Raw genomic sequence first — 17500 nt, 5'->3', positions numbered from 1 at the left:
GAGGGTGGGCAAGCTGGTAAATATACACAGTATGATGCAGAGCAGACACCTGCCTGCAGGGTCCATGGGGAAAAAAAAATCTGTCTGGTCTCTCACCATTGTTAAAACGACTGCATGTGCACAGCTACATAAGGTATTGTCTAGGTTGAAAAGTTTCAACAGTCCCTAGACTCCGAAAGGGTTGCTTGCAGACAGTCCCTAGACTCCGAAAGGGTTGCTTGCAGACAGTCCCTAGACTCCAGAAGGTCCCTAGACTCCAGGATTTGACCGATTTCGGGTGGAAATTAGTTGAATGTATAGAACAGAGGTGCTTGCTGGGAAATCTTGGGCCGATGTGGTCAATCAATGCGATAATCACGAACGATGGAACACAACGGAAACCCAGGCCGCTGTCCTTCAGAATGTATTAAGTGCTCCCCAGTGCCAGTGCTTTTATACTACCTGTCACGTTGTCCCTCGAACGTCCTTGCTGTATTTCTGCATTGGCACCCCAAGTGACTACCGGCATATAGCACGTGGGGCACGTGTGACGTCATTTGGGCTGGGGCTGCCATGTAAACGGGCCTTTAGTTTGTGTTTTCCCTCCAGGCTAAAGTGCCCAGTCCTCCCCTGATTTAGGGAGTCATGTCTAGGAGAACTCACAGAGAAGCATATGATCAGTTTCGTCAGGTGATAGATATGTACCGTAAGTCTCTGATTTGCAAGTCATGATCATGTGCTGAAGCAGGATGTGATCACAGCAAATCGGAGCTTTGCAAAATCGATCAGCTGATCAAACAAATCACATGCTTCTCCATGAGGTCTCCTAGACATCATTAGCCATATTATAGAGGAGCGTCCCGAAGGACTTCTCTCACCTTCATCCACGTTTCCAGCTGAACACGATACATTCTCTGCTGGTCTTCTGCCAGCTTCTTGTAATACTCCTTCTGGCTAGGGGAGATTCGCTGCCAGCGACTTCCGATCTCCACCATTCGTTCCTTCAGTGGAAGATGGTTCAGCTCTCCGTTTGACAGTAACTCCTGTGAGAATTTTTGGTAGCCATTCCTAGAAGAAAAATCAGAAAAAAAAATTATGTGGAAATGACGATAGAGATCCAGACAATATGGGTGTGAGATAAAGACCCAAGAACAACTCATACGAGAGATTATGATCTCTCAAAAAGTCTGTGGGCTGAAGCGGATTGGGAGGTACTAAGCTGTCCAGCCAGTAGGGGACATATGACAACGTGCATGGCAAGACTATAGCAATTTGGCTGCAGCTTCCAAGAAGCACAGGTGCCTCATCAGATTTGGTCGAAATAGGATCTTAAAATGGATCCGAGATAAACTTTTACTCATTGCATAATTGTGTTCCTTTCATATAGTTTATAGGGCATTCCTCAAGCCAAATACTTGTTTTGTTTTGTTTTAATACTCTAATTCCCTATAAACCAAACAAGCCTCGCCCACAGCTTCTCCAGAGTGCCTTGGCACTGTAGCAAGGGCTTATGGGAGCTCAGTCTGGGCAGGAGGAGGAGGAGGTTACTAGCCAGAGATGTCAAGAGGCAGAGGGGAGGAGGGAGGAGGAGAGGGGACTGAATTTACACACAGGCAAGCTGATAGCATCTCCAGCCCTCAGCCTGTGACAATGTGACAAACAGAACATGGCTGCCCTCATTGTATCACAGGAATAATACATCATAAACTTTTGAAGCTGTTTGCAGCTAGATATGTGGTGTAAACTATCTACACTTTAGATATATATATATATATATATATATATAGATGACAAGTTGCTTGTTATAGTTAGTTTTTCATCTTGGATCCGCTTTAAGGGATTAGGCAAACTTGGGCTGAGCTTCTTAAAAACCGTCTGCTTTTAGGTGGCAAAAAATTCCAAGTCTCAACTAAATCATCAAAACACAAAGGCGGTTGCTGAAGGTTATACAATTAGAGTCATGGTTGTGTAACCTGCAACACTAATACTGAAAGGAATGTCACATGACTAAGAGATGGAGATAGTTAGCCAATGTGAGAACCACGTTGGCGTAGAGGGGTAGGGCTTTCATCTAGGATTCCCTTGCCAAAATCCTAATCTTTACTGAAGAGCCTCAGTGAAGAGAGCACATCTTTCTTCCCAAACACTTGGCTTGCCTTCACCCCCAAAGGGATTGTTTCAGCCATGTCTCCATTCAGCAGTACTTGTAGGACATCCATCCTAGACATTGGCTCAAGTCTTTAAAGGACAACTGTAATGAGAGGGATATGAAGGCTGCCATATTTATTTCCTTTTAAGCAATACCAGTTGCCCGGCTGTCCTGCTGATCCTTTGCCTCTAATACTTTTAGCCATAGCCCCTGAACAAGCGTGCAGCAGATCAGATGTTTGACAAAATTTGCTGCATGTTTGTTTCTGGCGTTATTCACACACAAATGCCACCTAATAGATCAGCAGGGCTGCCAGGCAACTGGTACTGTTTAAGAGGAAAAAAATATGGCAGCCTCCGTATACTTCTCACTACAGTTGTCCTCTTAAATGGAATAAGACACACAATATAGAAAAACTTACATGGGGGCTTTCTTGGGTTCTCCTTGGAATTTCACCTTCTTCCCACCTGCTGTCGTGGCCGGAGCTGACCTCATATCACTTAATTCTCTCTGAAAACCAACAAGAGAGAGGAGGAGTTGATGCCATCCTTATTTTTTATAATACAGATTGATAATAGTATGGTTACGTAGTTACATAGTTATTTGGGTTGACAAAAGACATACGTCCATCGAGTTCAACCATTGAGGTTGATCTCTTTCTGTGGTTTGTCTCTGTACCTCAAATCGTTTCTGGTCTTCAGCTGCTTTTTTAATCCACATGATCTTCTCTTTTTTCTCCATGTTCATCCAGGCGGCCTCCATGCCTTTCAGGGCCTTGGCTCGGTCATTCTGCAATTAAAATACTTTTACTATTGTCCTAGTTTTAAGTAAATGCTTCAAAAAAGACAAGATTATTCATGTTAACTAAAGAGATGTTTAAAAACAGAGTTAGCACAAGAGGTGAAGAGACAGAGGAATGGAGGGGATGGAGAACCAAAGAACAGGACAGATGGAGAATGGAAAACAGAGAGGACGGAGTATAGAGGAACAGAGAGGACGGAGTATAGAAGAACAGAGAGGACGGAGTATGGAGGAACAGAGAGGACGGAGTATGGAGGATCAGAGAGGACAGAGTATGGAGGATCAGAGAGGACAGAGTATGGAGGATCAGAGAGGACAGAGTATGGAGGAACAGAGAGGACAGAGTATGGAGAATCAGAGAGGACAGAGTATGGAGGAACAGAGAGGACAGAGTATGGAGGAACAGAGAGGACGGAGTATGGAGGAACAGAGAGGACGGAGTATAGAGGAACAGAGAGGACGGAGTATGGAGGAACAGAGAGGACGGAGTATGGAGGAACAGAGAGGACGGAGTATAGAGGAACAGAGAGGACGGAGTATAGAGGAACAGAGAGGACGGAGTATAGAGGAACAGAGAGGACGGAGTATAGAGGAACAAGGAGGACGGAGTATAAATAGAATGATGGAACCGGTAAAATGGAGAATGGAGGAACCGGTAGGATGGAGAATGGAGGAACCGGTAGGATGGAGAAACGGGTAGGATGTACAATGGAGGAACCGGTAGGATGGAGAATGGAGGGACCGGTAGGATGGAGAATGGAGGGACCGGTAGGATGGAGAATGGAAGAACCGGTAGGATGGAGAATGGAGGAACCGGTAGGATGGAGAATGGAGGAACCGGTAGGATGGAGAATGGAGGAACCGGTAGGATGGAGAATGGAGGAACCGGTAGGATGGAGAATGGAGGAACCGGTAGAATGGAGAATGGAGGAACCGGTAGGATGGAGAATGGAGGAACCGGTAGGATGGAGAATGGAGGAACCGGTAGGATGGAGAATGGAGGAACTGGTATGATGGAGAATGGAGGAACCGGTAGGATGGAGGAACCGGTAGGATGGAGGATGGAGGGACAGGTAGGATGGAGAATGGAGGGACAGGTAGGATGGAGAATGGAGGGACGGGTAGGATGGAGAATGGAGGGACGGGTAGGATGGAGAATGGAGGGACGGGTAGGATGGAGAATGGAGGGACGGGTAGGATGGAGAATGGAGGGACGGGTAGGATGGAGAATGGAGGGACGGGTAGGATGGAGAATGGAGGGACGGGTAGGATGGAGAATGGAGGAACCGGTAGGATGGAGAATGGAGGGACAGGTAGGATGGAGAATGGAGGATCCGCTGGGATGGAGAATGGAGGAACGGGTAAGATGGAGAATGGAGGGACAGGTAAGATGGAGAATGGAGGAACCGGTAGAATGGAGAACGGAGGAACCGGTAGGATGGAGAATGGAGGAACCGGTAGGATGGAGAATGGAGGAACCGGTAGGATGGAGGATCCGGTAGGATGGAGAATGGAGGGACCGGTAGGATGGAGAATGGAGGGACCGGTAGGATGGAGAATGGAGGGACCGGTAGGATGGAGAATGGAGGGACAGGTAAGATGGAGATTGGAGGAACCGGTAGGATGGAGATTGGTGGATTGGGGAGGATGATGAAATGGGGAGGATGGAGATTGGAGGCACAGGGAGAATAGAGAATGTAAGGAAGGAGGGGAGGACTAAGGCTCTTGGGGAAGGAAAAAAAAATGATTAAGACAGCACGGAATACGTTAGAAATAATATTTCAAAGCTTTTGTATTTGTGAAGTACTACACAAGTTTCTTTACCTTAAACCGGGCAAGATAGTCCCCGATCACACTCTGCTGCCATATTTCTTCTGCTGTTTTGGGCGTTTCAGGAAGTTTAGTCTTCTCATCAGCAGCTTTTTTCTTATCTGGCTGTTTGTTCTTTGCCTAAAACACAAAGAAAACACCATTTTACATTTAGAAGAATATCTTTGTGTGGATCTATGGCCAGGGTCTCAACCATGCATAGATCATTACCAGGCAACAGAACCATTATTTACCAAATGTTATTCAGTCATTTTACTCACTTTGTGTTAACTTGAGCTAAAAAAACCTCGGGTTGCACATTTGCTCATGTGGTGATGTCTATCAAAATGCATGCTGGGAGACTTACATCAGCTGAGAACACAAGCCGCCCCACCACCTGCTTCTCTATAGAGCTAGTGACGTGTCTTTCTATGGATGGGGAGGGGGGAGGGATTACTGACAGCACAGCAGCTTGCGGTGGGCGGGGTAGGTGGGAAGAACAATGTGCTTGTGCATGCCAGATCTAGAGGATATCGGGCGGCTTCTGTACATATGCAAGGTCTTCGACCAAGGCGATCTTTATATGTTCCCTTGGCCAAGTTAAATCTAGTGTGTGTACCTAGCTCCAGTTTGGGAACGATTTAAGAAGCCTGATTTTGTAAAAACAAATTTGGGTTACAACTGCGATATGTGTTATAACCCTATAATAAAATATACAAATGTGGAGTGTGATCCTATACATTCCTATGAATAGAGATTTTAATGACAGGTGCTCTTTCAGGGTGGTTACACACCTTAGCTGCCTCCTGAGCAGCCAGTTTCGCTGCTGGATTGCCTAATACTCTCTTATTGAGTCCAACCATCTTCTCCTCAGCCAGCACTCTCTGTTGTTCCTCCTCTGGAAGACTCTACAGAACAGAAACAAAAAAAATATCTTCAAGTTGATCACGGGTCACAGAAATCGAAATTGTGCTTTTCATGCGACCTCGCTCAAATCCAATAGTTTATAGTTGGTTAATATAAGAACAATAACACTTAAAGAGAACCTGTAACAAAAAAAAAAGTCCCCTGGGGGGTACTCACCTCGGGAGGGGGAAGCCTCAGGGTCCCAATGAGGCTTCCCCCTCCGCTGTAGCTGCAGGCAGTCCAGCTCTGGCTCCCCCGAAGCGTCTCGCAATCCGGGCTCGACAAGTTCGACATGGCTAATATATTTACCTTCCCTGGCTCCAGCGGGGGGCGCTGTTGCAGCTCTCAGCACGGAGATAGGCGGAAATAGCCGATCTCTGTCGGGTCCGCTCTACTACACAGGCACAGGAGACTTGCAGGAGACTTGCGCCCGCGCAGTAGAGCGGCCCGACAGCGATGAGCTATTTCCGCCTATCTCCGAACGGAGAGCCGATACTGCACCTGCGCTGGAGCCGGGAAGGTAAATATTTACATCCCCGCTGTTCGGAGGGGCACGGCGAGACCGCCGTGGGACTGAGGAGGACGGGGAAGCCTCAATAGGATCCGGAGGCTTCCCCCGCCCGAGACGAGTACCCCCCCAGGGGAACTGTTTGTCATTATAGGTTTTCTTTAAAGCGCATCCGAGATGAAAAACTAACTATAACAAGTAACTTGTCTATAAATCTTATGTAAAGTTTAGATGGTTTACACAGCAAATCTAGCTGCAAATAGTTTTAATAGAATATGATTATTTATTCCTGTGATACAATGACAGCCGCCATGTTGTTTGTAAACATTACACAGAGGCAAGCTTATCTGTATCTTGAGCCATCAGCCTAATCCCCCCTCCTCCTCCCTCCTCCCCTCTGCCTCTGAAATCTCTGGCTAGTAATACCTCCCCCTCCTCCTGCCCAGACTGAGCTCCCATAAGCCCTTGCTACAGTGCCAAGGCTCTCTGAAAACCTGTGGGCGTGGCTTTTTTAGTTTATAGGAAATTAGAGTATTAAAACAAAAAAGTATTTGGCTTGAGGAATGCCCTATAAACAATAGGAAAGGAACACAATTATGCAATGTGTAAAAGTTCACCTCGGATCCACTCTGAATATTGGGAAAATATGAACGCATAGATGCTTGGAAACACCTACAAATACGCAACCTACTAAATATGCTCACCTCAAGGAAACGCATCAACTCCACTTCATATTCCTTCTTTTTCTGTATATAAGAAGAAAAAACAACAACTTTGGATTAATTTATTTTGAAAAGGAATTCGGCACAGACATTGTTCTTATAGCACTGCTTGGAGCTCTATATATCATGTTCACCTCACACTTTGGCCTACCTCAGTCCTGCCCACCATCTCATGACCATAAGGCAGAGGAGGTGGGGCCATGGTCATAAGAGCTGGAGCCCGGGAGTTCTAAAGCCAGTAGAAAAGATCTCTGGTCTCCCAGAATGCTCTGGGACGGACTCCACATAATAAACAGCCTAGGTGAAGCCTCAGTGGGAGCGCGGCGCTACATACCAATGCACAGCAATATATAGATATAGGAAGTGTTTCTGATGCGGATATCAGGATATTTCACGTAAAAGTGAGTATCCTGAATAATATACTGTGTTCTACTATATATCGTTTAGGTTCCTCTTTAACGCTACTGTGGTGATTTTGCAGCATATTTTGGGGACCAAAACAGAATTTATAGGTTTTAAAGAGGAACTGTCGCAAAAATCTAACATTTCAAACACAGACAAATAAGAAGTAAGTTTCTTCCAGAGTAAAATGAGCCTTAAATTACTTTTCTCCTGTGTTGCTGTCACTTACAGTAGGTAGTAGAAATCTGACAGAAGCGACAGGTTTTGGGCTAGTCCATCTCTTTATAGGGGATTCTCAGCATGGCCCTTATTCTTTATAAAGACATTCCCTGAAAATGAGTAATACAAAGATCCTGGCCAGCCTCCCTGCTCGCTGCACACTATTTTGGCAGTTGGACGGAGCAACTGCAATTCACTAAGTGCTTTTAAGAATAAAGAAAACCCTGAGAACCCCCCTATGAGAAGATGGGCTAGTCCCAAATCTGTCAGTAATGTCAGATTTCTACTACCTACTGTGAGTGACAGGAACATAGGAGAAAAGTAATTTATGGATCATTTTACTCTGGAAGAAATGTACTTATGTGTATGTGTTTTAAATTTTAAGATTTTTGCGATTGTTCCGCTTTAAGATTAAAATATGTTCTATTTGGCCTGTGAAGTGGTAAAAAAAAAAAAAAAAAAAAAATCAGGAAAATCAGGTCAGCTCTCCATACACTTTAACTGATTTTAAATGATACCTGAAGTGACATGTGACATGATGAGATAGACATGTGTATGTACAGTGCCTAGCACACATATAACTATGCTGTGTTCCTTTTTTTCTTTCTCTGCCTGAAAGAGTTAAATATCAGTTATGTAAGTGGCTGACTCAGTCCTGACTCAGACAGGAAGTGACTACAGTGTGACCCTCGCTGATAAGAAATTCCAACTATAAAATGCTAGCAGAAAATGGCTTCTGAGAGCAGGAAATAGATAAAAAGGGTAAATAGTTCATAGATTTTAGCTCTGGCATACTTCAATGAATGTGTCATTGAGCAAAAACAATAAAACTGTTAAAAACTTAAAAAGTAGAATCAAACATAAAATAAAACTGTGGAATATCTTAAAAAGTCATTTGTATGAGAAGGAGGATAGATACAATTGTTTATTTCATTATTTTATTTTCACTTTGGGTGTCCTTTAAATAGATTATCAAGAGGAAGACATGGGGAAGGGGGCGGGTCACATACCTGCTCACACTTCTTGTGATAGGCATCCTTTTCCTTCTGAGACAGCTGCTTCCACTGCTGGCTGCAGAGGACCATGCGTTCTGTACTGGGGACATCTTTCATGTTCGCCATGAGTTCCGCACAGTACATGGAGTAGCTGTTCCTGCAGAGACAAAGGCCACAGCGTTACACATCCACCAGTCACACAACTCAGGCATCAGATCTTCAGGGCAACGAGTGATCACAGAGAGCAGGGATCAGACCCGATGTGCAGATAACAGATCAGATATTGAAGTGTACCCGAGGTGATAGGCCTGAACGATTTTAGGAAAAGATAGAATCGCATGATTTCTGTCAGAAATTGCGATTTCGATTCACGATTTTTTTGGAGGCAGTGCAAAAAAACTTTGATTGACAGGCTAATAGGCGGAGTCTGCCGCCCGTGATGCTACAATGGATAGACAGGGCAGACTCTGCCTGTCCAGTTAGTGATGTGGACTCGGGAGGAGTGAGCTATGCGAATTGAGAGCCTGTGGGCGGTGACCGCCGTCCGCCCAGCCAATGACATGGAGGCGCTGGGAGGAGTGAGCTGCCGCAAGAGAGAGCCTGTGGGCGGAGCCAGCTGCCAGCTCCTCTGATAGGCTGCAGTCAGTGTACAGGGAAGTTGGGGGGAGAGAGTGAGCTGCCTCCACCGCCACAAGGGATCCGCTGAGCGGGAGAGGGGACTGCTTGCAGAGGGGGATGAAAACGCCGATATGACGATCACGGATTCGCCATTTCCGTGATCGCGATTTCAATCCCCAAACGATTTATCGTTCAGGCCGTTTTACTTGTATTTTGCTGCCTGAAAGAGTTAATTTTCAGGCATGGAAGTGACAGCTTCTGTCTTGTTGGTACCTTGTCGGGAATATAATAAACATCACTGATAAGCTAATTACAGCCATAAAACTTTTCCTTGCAGAATACAACTTCTGAGAGCAGAAGGAGCTAAAAAAGGTCGATAGTTCATGTATTTTAACCTTGGGGCACTTAATAGATTTGAATTAAAAAAATGTTTGGTTTGGGTCCGCTGTAAGCCTGTTTCTGTTGTAGGAGATGTAGCGCAACGTTCCTACTCTTCAGCCGCAACAAAGAACTTACGGAGGTGGTTTGGTTGGCCGACCGTCAAATTTGTCTTTAAGCTGGCGCTCCGCCTTGGTGAGGGTAGAACGGGTGATGCCCTCCTCTGATATGTTCATTTCGGGGTGCTTCTGAATGTACTCTCTCATGCAGCCCTGGAATGATACAAGACATCAAATTACACACACAATGCTAGTCCACCGACTCCTGGCACAATAGTGTGCATTTATACAGAATCATATAGGCACATGTGTCCGATATGTGGCTCACAATAACCTTTCCACACACTCGGTTGCTAATTTTGGGCAAAGCCAGATAAAAGGAGAACACCAGGATATGCTACACAGTTACATAGTTATTGGGGTTAAAAGAAAGAAATCCATTCAAGTTCAACCAGAGAATAATGTTCAACACCAGCCTGTTCCCTCACATGTCCCTGTTGATCCAGAGAAAGGCTAAAACCCCTTACAAGGCATGGCCCAATTAGCCCCAAAAGGGAAAACAATTCCTTCCTGACTTCAGATGGCAATCAGATAACATCCCTGGCTCAACATCACTGGGCATTACCTAGTAATTGTAGCCATGGATGTCTTTCATCGCAAGGAAAGCATCTAAGCCCTCCTTAAAGCGGGATTGTCACCATAAAAATCAAATTTCAACAGCAACTGGTCTGAGTGTATTAAGTGATAAAGTTGCTAATCCTGCATTCAAAACTTTTTCTGCTGTTATGATTTGGAGTTGTCACATACGTAAGGAGTACTGGCCCTTTAATAGTCAGTGCCAAACAGTTGCATGCTGGGAGTTCTTTTTATCTAGAATATATTCCTCCTCTTCCATTTATTTCCCTGCCAAGCTGCCTATCTGAAACACGATCCTCTACTCACTTGTGTTTACAAGCAAGGCTGAGGTGACTCAGTGATTGAAGGAGAAAACAAAAAAAGTAAAGGGCAGAAATGACATCAGGATTTAGCCTAAACTGTGGGCAAAAAACATGGCCCCCACCAGGAACAGAATTCTCTTCATTACTACATAACATTCATTGAAATCAAAACATGGACAGTACAATACATGTGTTATGTAAGTAGATCAAGTATTTATCTACTTATATATTTGGTTTTTCTTCCCTGGCATAATATGGCTGATCCTATTGCTTTAAACGCAGATATAGAATTTGCCATAACTGCTTCCTGTGGTAATACATTCCACATTTGAATCACTCTTACTGTAAAAAAAACAAAAACCCTTTCCTAGATAAATTTATGATTGCTTTCAAATTCAATGCAGGTCAGATGCAAGATGAAAGATCAAACATATCCTTTGAAAGCCTCCCTTCAAAAGTGAATACATAAGCTCTTCCCAGCTATAGAGGGCGCTGTCAAATATTACATAAGCCTAACTGTTCCACTGAGACAGCAGCTGCACAGTCACCATTACCTCATATGCCTTGCGCTGTTCAAGTGCTTTGTGGATCCATTTTAGACGTTTCTTATCAGACAGCTGTGACCACTGCTTTCCTAATGCATCCTTCACATCTTTAGTGCTGGCCTGGAATTATAGACAAAGCAGGTTTCTTCAATAAGCAAACCGAAACAGTTATTCAGTATAGCATGCAAAGGCTTGGGCAGGGACGGCTTGAGGTATAATGAGGCCCTGTGGAGAAGAATAGTTTCATGCTTACATCAGGCTTCAGCTTGAGGTAGACCTTCCTCTCGTGGTTATACCACAGCTGCTGCGGGGTCTTGGGTTTTTCAGGTACGTCTGACTTCTTGGTATTCTGCATTAGGTCCGGGTGCTCCTCCCTGCAAACAAGAGGTAATTTGGCAAAAAAACCCAGGTTTTCAGTTTTAAAAGGACCACAATAGGAAAAAAAATAGTAACATTTAAAATACACAATAAAACACATAAATAAAAAGTACATTTCATCCAGAGTAAAATGTGCTTTAAATTACTTTTCTCCCACATTGGGGTCACTTACAGTAGGTAGTAGAAATCTGGCAGGTTTTGGACTAGCCCATCTCCTGATGTGGGAATCTCTGGGTTTTATTTATTCTCAGAAGCTTGCTGAATGGCAGTTGCTCCATCCAGCTGCCAGAATAGTGTGGAAACAGGTAGGGGGTGGCCTGCATCTTTGTTTAGTTCTGTTCCAGGAAGTGCTTTTGTAAAGAATAAACTAAATACTGAGAATCCCCCATTAAGAGATGGACTAGTCAAAGACCTGTCAGTTCCGTCAGATTTCTACTAACTGCTGTTAAGTGGCAGCAACATAGGATAAAAGTAATTTATAGCTCATTTTACTCTGGAAGAAACCTACTTCTTGTTTGTATATGTTTACATGTAATTTAAGTTTTACAATTTTTTGCATAGTGGTCCTTCAACTGATGAGCCATACAGGAACGTCATTGTCACCTAAATCTGGCCAAGTTCTTCTCAAATTCCCCTTTTTCTCTCTGGAAATCTTGAATGTACTTCCCCTGAAAAAGACAAGCGATTCTGGTCATGCAAGTCAGCCTTAGCCAAAAAATTGGGCTACTTTACTAATTACAGGACAGACCCCACTTTTCTACAGGTTATAAAACATTATTTTAAATGAGTGCTTTCATGTGGCCTGGCTTACTGATGCCCGTTCTCATAGGAAAAGAGGAGGGGAAATGGATTGATTGATGGATTATTGATCTGACCAAATGATCTAAGGGCCCTTCTCCACTTGTCAGTTTTTCTGTGCATTTTCTGCGCAGGAAAACAGCAACCAATGTTAAAGCAGATCCGACATGAAACACTAACTAGAACAAGTAACTTGTCCATATATCTTATCTAAAGTTTGGATAGTTTACAGAGCAAATCTAGCAACAAACAGCTTCAATAGCTTATGATTATTTATTCCTGTGATACAATGAGGGCAGCCATGTTCTGCTTGTCACATTGTCACAGGCTGAGGGCTGGAGATACTATCAGCTTGCCTGTGTGTAAATTCAGTCCCCTCTGCCTTTGAAATCAATGGAAACAGGCTAGTAACCTCCTCCTCCTCCTGCCCAGACTGAGCTCCCATAAGCCCTTGCTACACTGCCAAGGCACAAAAGGAACTGTGGGCGAGGCTTGTTTAGTTTATAGGGAATTAGAGTATTAAAACAAAACAAAAAAAGTATTTAGCTTGTGGAATGCCCTATAAACTATATGAAAGGAACACAATAATGCAATGAGTAAAAGTTTCTCTCGGATCAACGGGCTAGTTCCCACTTGAATGCATTTTTCACATGGAGAAAAACAATTGACAGCAATGCAAAACTGTCAGACAACGCATGCAGAAAAACTGACGAGTAGAGACAGGCCCTTAATTCAAATTATTTTTTCTAGGTGGAGGAGAGATTATAAATGCAGCCACAAGGGTGGCCCTGCATCTGCTTCAGTCTGGGAATAAGGCAGTTTTTTTCCAGCTGATGCAAGCTGTCATGCACAACACTTAGGGCCGGTTTCCACTACAAAGTGATGCGAATGTGGCTACGTAGCCGCATCAATTCCGCCGCATCACTTCTGCATCTCCCGATGCGAAAGTCAATGGAAGAGATGGGACGCGGCTGCGGCCGTGCGAGAATCTGCAGCATGCTGCAGATTCTCGGATCGCTCCGCACAACATGCACTCAGTGGAAACTCTTCCATCGCTGTGCATGTGTTTCAGCTCACCTGCGGTGCGATGCGGCTTACCGCTCCTAGTGGAAACAGGCCCTAATCTCTTGAGTGGAGTTGCTGAGCTCTGGCTTATGGGAAACCACCAACTGCTCTTTCAATACTGAGCTCCCATCATGCTTTGCAACATAACAGCTGCAAATCTGACATAACTGATGTTAGAAGTCTGGAGGTTTGGAACAAGCAGAGAGAGCAGAAGGGAGACTTTGAAATGTTGACGAAATTATTAAGAATTTTATAGATCAAAAGTGACAACTGACAATGCTTAAAAAAGATAACCTTACATTTTAATCACAATGAAATGATCTATAGCTTGTTTTTTTTTTCACCACCAATTGGGCTTTTTGGGGTTGATATTTGTTTTCAGTGATCACTTTATTTTCTATGCATTTTAAAGGGAAAAACAAGGAAAAAAATACACTATTTCTCCAATTTCATCCCCTATAGTTTTAATATAAACACTGCTACTGTACATAAAACCCAAACATTTTATCTGCCTATTTGTCACAAGATTTTACTTATGTCCCTAGTGCAAAGTATGGTGAGAATATAGTATTTGGAAATAAAGGTGTATTCTTTCTTTAGTGGGTTTTTTTCTCTCACTATTTTCACATGCACGGGAATGCACCCTCGGGAGCGCGCACATGCACAGCGGGAGCGCGCACACGCACAGCGACAGCAGCACTGCCTGACTTATAAAAACATCCTGGAGCCATTAAGAGGCTCTAGCAGGACGTTTTTTATAAGTCAACTTGTCATTAAAGAGACACTGAAGCGGAAAAAAATATATGATATAGTGAATTGGTTGTGTACTATGAATAATTACTAGAAGATTAGCAGCAAAGAAAATATTCTCAAACTTTTATTTTCAGGTATATAGTGTTTTTTCTAACATTGCATCATTCTATAATATGTGCAGATTACACAACACTCAGCATTCAAAATGATTCTTTCAGAGCAGTCTGTGCACTAATGACCTCTCCTTTAGCAGAGAAAAAGTAAATAGTCCAGGAACAGTTGAGATAATAAAAGTCAGATAACAGCCCTCTCCACGACTAACTTAGTGGGAGAGCTTAATGGCTTGTTTGCATAGAGATAACAACTGGAGTTTCTTAACTCTTCCTGTACTGGAAACAATTAGACTGATGTATCTGATCTTAATGTTTTATTTCTTAGCTGTGCTACACATACAAATCATAATATCATCTTTTTTTTTTTCGCTTCAGTGTTTCTTTAAGTGGTCATTTTTTCATTTCCCTGCCATTCTCCGCTAATACTGGTCTTTCTTGTATTGTCATTTTGCTGTATGTCACCCCTAAACATTGTCTGTAACCTAAACTAATGCCCAGCGCTGCGTAATATGGTGACGCTTTATAAATACAATAAATAAATAAATAAAATACTCACCTTCTTCTTCTCTGGCAGTTCTTTATATTTTTTGGACAGGATCTTTGTGAGATCCAGATTGCTCATCTCTGGATGCAGCTTGGCATATTTGGCTCTTTTCTCCATAAAGAAGCGGAAATAAGGGGTCAAAGGCTTCTTTGGGAACTCGGGGTGTTTCTACAAAGTCGAGACCAAAACAAAAAAAAAAAAAGATATTAACTTCTTTTCTAGAATTCTGCCAAGTCACGTATACAGGTGAGCTTAGAATTCTGTCCAAATACTGATTTTCATTAGACAGGAACAAGAATTTCCGAGGGCTGGACCAGGATTTTGCAGCAGGTTAATCGGGTTCGAAAAGAGAAGATAGATTAACCGATAGCTCCTGATTCTAAATAGCCCCTGAAAAGTCCTGGATCAGCGCTGCAAATTCCACTTCCAGTTGAACCTGAATCCGCACATCTGACAAATTGTTTGCTTATCCATAGTCATGCACCCCCCATCTACTGTTAGCCCTATATCAGGCTGATCGAGGTTGCAATTAATAATTCCTTTATTAATCCATTACCTATCCTTGCCTTACTTCTCCAGAAACATGATTGAAATTGATGAAACCACTGCCTGTGTGACTTCTGTATCATTTGATGCAGTATGAAGCTATGTTGGCCATCTCACTTATAAGGTTCCCTGGTGTCTAGTGGCCCTCCTCCCTCACTTATAAACTTCTCTGGAGTCCCATGCCCCCCACACAGTTTCTTGGTGTCTACTGGCCCTTCTCCCTCCCCTATATAATTTACTGGTGTGTAATGGCCCCCTATCTCCCCTATACAGTTCCCTGCTGTTCAGTCACCGCCCCACCCTCCCCTATACAGTTCCCTGGTGTCTAGTGGCCCTTTTCCCTCCTCTGGTGTGTAATGCCGCCTCCCTCCCTTATACAGTTCCCTGGTGTCCAGTGGCCCCCTATCTCCCCTATACAGTTCCCTGGTGTCCAGTGACTCCCCCCCCACTATACAGATCCCTGGTGTCTAGTGACCCCCCTTCCTTATATAGTTCCCTGTTGTATAGTGCTTCCCCATAATGCTTCCCTGGTGATCTATAGCTTAAACTCCAACATACAGTAGCTTCCCTGGTGATTTATGGCTTAAAGTGGAATGAAACCCAGCCTTTCTTTGCTCTAAAAAATAATTTACAGCGTATTATATACAACCAGCATTTTTTTTTTTTTTTACTAGAACAGCATTCAAAGGTTTACACACAGGACTTGACAGTTCAGTGCAGAGAAATCTGGATGCATTGGAAGTGTAGATAATGTTATCTTGTGTTTACTTAATTGTATCAAGTGAGGAATGTGACACATTCTCCGACTGTGCAGAAGCTCCTGGACACAGACAGAAACTCAAAGCATTTCTGCCTTCAATACAAGGTGAATTAAACCAGTTATGAATAAAATGCAAAGTCAGCTCTCAAAGCAAAAAAAGGGAACTTGTAATTTCTAAATGAATAACAGTACTTATGCACAAATGCAAATATGATAACCGTATGGCATATAAAAAGTAGGTAAACATGTTTTTATTGAATATTATGTCAGAGTTTTATACTGCTTTAAACTCCAGCATAGCTTCCCTGGTGGCCCAGAGTGGTCCAAATATAATGCAAAATGGGGAAACCACTTGCGGACCAACTTTGACGGCTCTGTGGGCCAGAGCTTGACATGTATGCCCTAACCATTTGACAGGAGCAGTAAGCCCCAACTGACCTTCAGCTTCTTTCCTTTATAAGGATTTTTCACATGTTCCTCTGCATCCTGGATCAACTCTGAGAGTGTCCGAAACTTCCTGACCTGCAATTGAGGTATTGTTAATTCCATAATAGGATAATGCGTTCACAACAAGGTTAACAAAAGAAACAATGCATTTCGAAAAACAGTAAGCATGACATTTTAAAAACTGGACATAATGGATGGTCACTCAAGCTAGCTGCGCACACAGTGGTTATAGTAACTTGTTTTTGCACTGATAAAATAATTATTATCATCCTTTAAAAAAGGCACCAGCATATTATGCAACAAAAAGTATTGTAAATAATAGGGATGGTCAACTAGATGCAAATATTTCCAAGTTGATGCAAGTTTTGTACACAAATTTATATAGCTTAGAAATGTAAACCCGGTAAGACTGATTGGGCATTAAAATGTCTCGCTAGCAAGGTGCCAACTGTTCAAGTTAAAAGTTCTATGGCTGTCGGTATTCTCTCTCTCCCTCTCCGTCAATCAATCATTGGAAAATTTGCTCAAAGTAACATCAAAATTATAGGATATTATAACATTATAAGATCTCCGCTGGTGTGCCTGTACCCCCAGGGCTGTGGAGTCCGTACAAAAATCATCTGACTCTTCAGCTTATGAAATCTCCGACTCCAGGTACCCAAAATTACCCCGATTCCTTAGTATAATTTTTACGAAGGCTATGGATTTGGTTCAAAAATCATCCGACTCCTCCGTTTATTGAAACCTCTGACACCAGGTACCCAAAATTGCTCCGACTCCACAGCCCTGGTGATATGTACCTAGTCACTTAAAGTGTAACTGTCGGGCATAAAATCAAAAATCAATTCTTTATTTTTATCTGGTAAACAAGTAATAGGGATGCTAACCAGGCAAACCAAACGTTAAAATCACTATTACTTTTCTTGTTGATAAAAGATCATTCCCCAGTTTACCTGACTCTTATTTGGTACACACAAAATTTGGTACACAAAAAGGAAGTTGCAGGGCATGCTGGGTTTTCCTTTTTTGCTTCTCTACTTCCCCTCAGACTTAACTAATGCAGCCTGA

General features: G+C 43.2%; 1 protein-coding gene across 6 annotated transcripts in view; it reads right to left on the bottom strand.

The window, feature by feature from the left end:
* The window catches only part of UBTF (upstream binding transcription factor), a 41437-nt gene that overhangs the window by 8322 nt on the left and 15615 nt on the right, over positions 1–17500 (bottom strand). For all 6 annotated transcript variants that reach the window (XM_068264281.1, XM_068264279.1, XM_068264284.1 and 3 more), the window contains exons 4-16: positions 16424–16507; positions 14692–14847; positions 12010–12074; positions 11282–11402; positions 11038–11148; positions 9625–9758; positions 8506–8647; positions 6857–6898; positions 5533–5646; positions 4754–4879; positions 2807–2917; positions 2550–2638; positions 858–1047 (exon numbers count right to left, since the gene is read on the bottom strand). In XM_068264281.1, the coding sequence (XP_068120382.1) occupies positions 858–1047; positions 2550–2638; positions 2807–2917; positions 4754–4879; positions 5533–5646; positions 6857–6898; positions 8506–8647; positions 9625–9758; positions 11038–11148; positions 11282–11402; positions 12010–12074; positions 14692–14847; positions 16424–16507 (1485 nt within the window). The remainder of the gene's footprint in view (positions 1–857; positions 1048–2549; positions 2639–2806; positions 2918–4753; positions 4880–5532; positions 5647–6856; positions 6899–8505; positions 8648–9624; positions 9759–11037; positions 11149–11281; positions 11403–12009; positions 12075–14691; positions 14848–16423; positions 16508–17500) is intronic.

This window comes from Hyperolius riggenbachi, chromosome 12 (assembly GCF_040937935.1).
Source record: "Hyperolius riggenbachi isolate aHypRig1 chromosome 12, aHypRig1.pri, whole genome shotgun sequence".
Taxonomy (NCBI): Eukaryota; Metazoa; Chordata; class Amphibia; order Anura; family Hyperoliidae; genus Hyperolius; species Hyperolius riggenbachi.
This window is presented reverse-complemented; position numbering and strand designations above follow the sequence as displayed.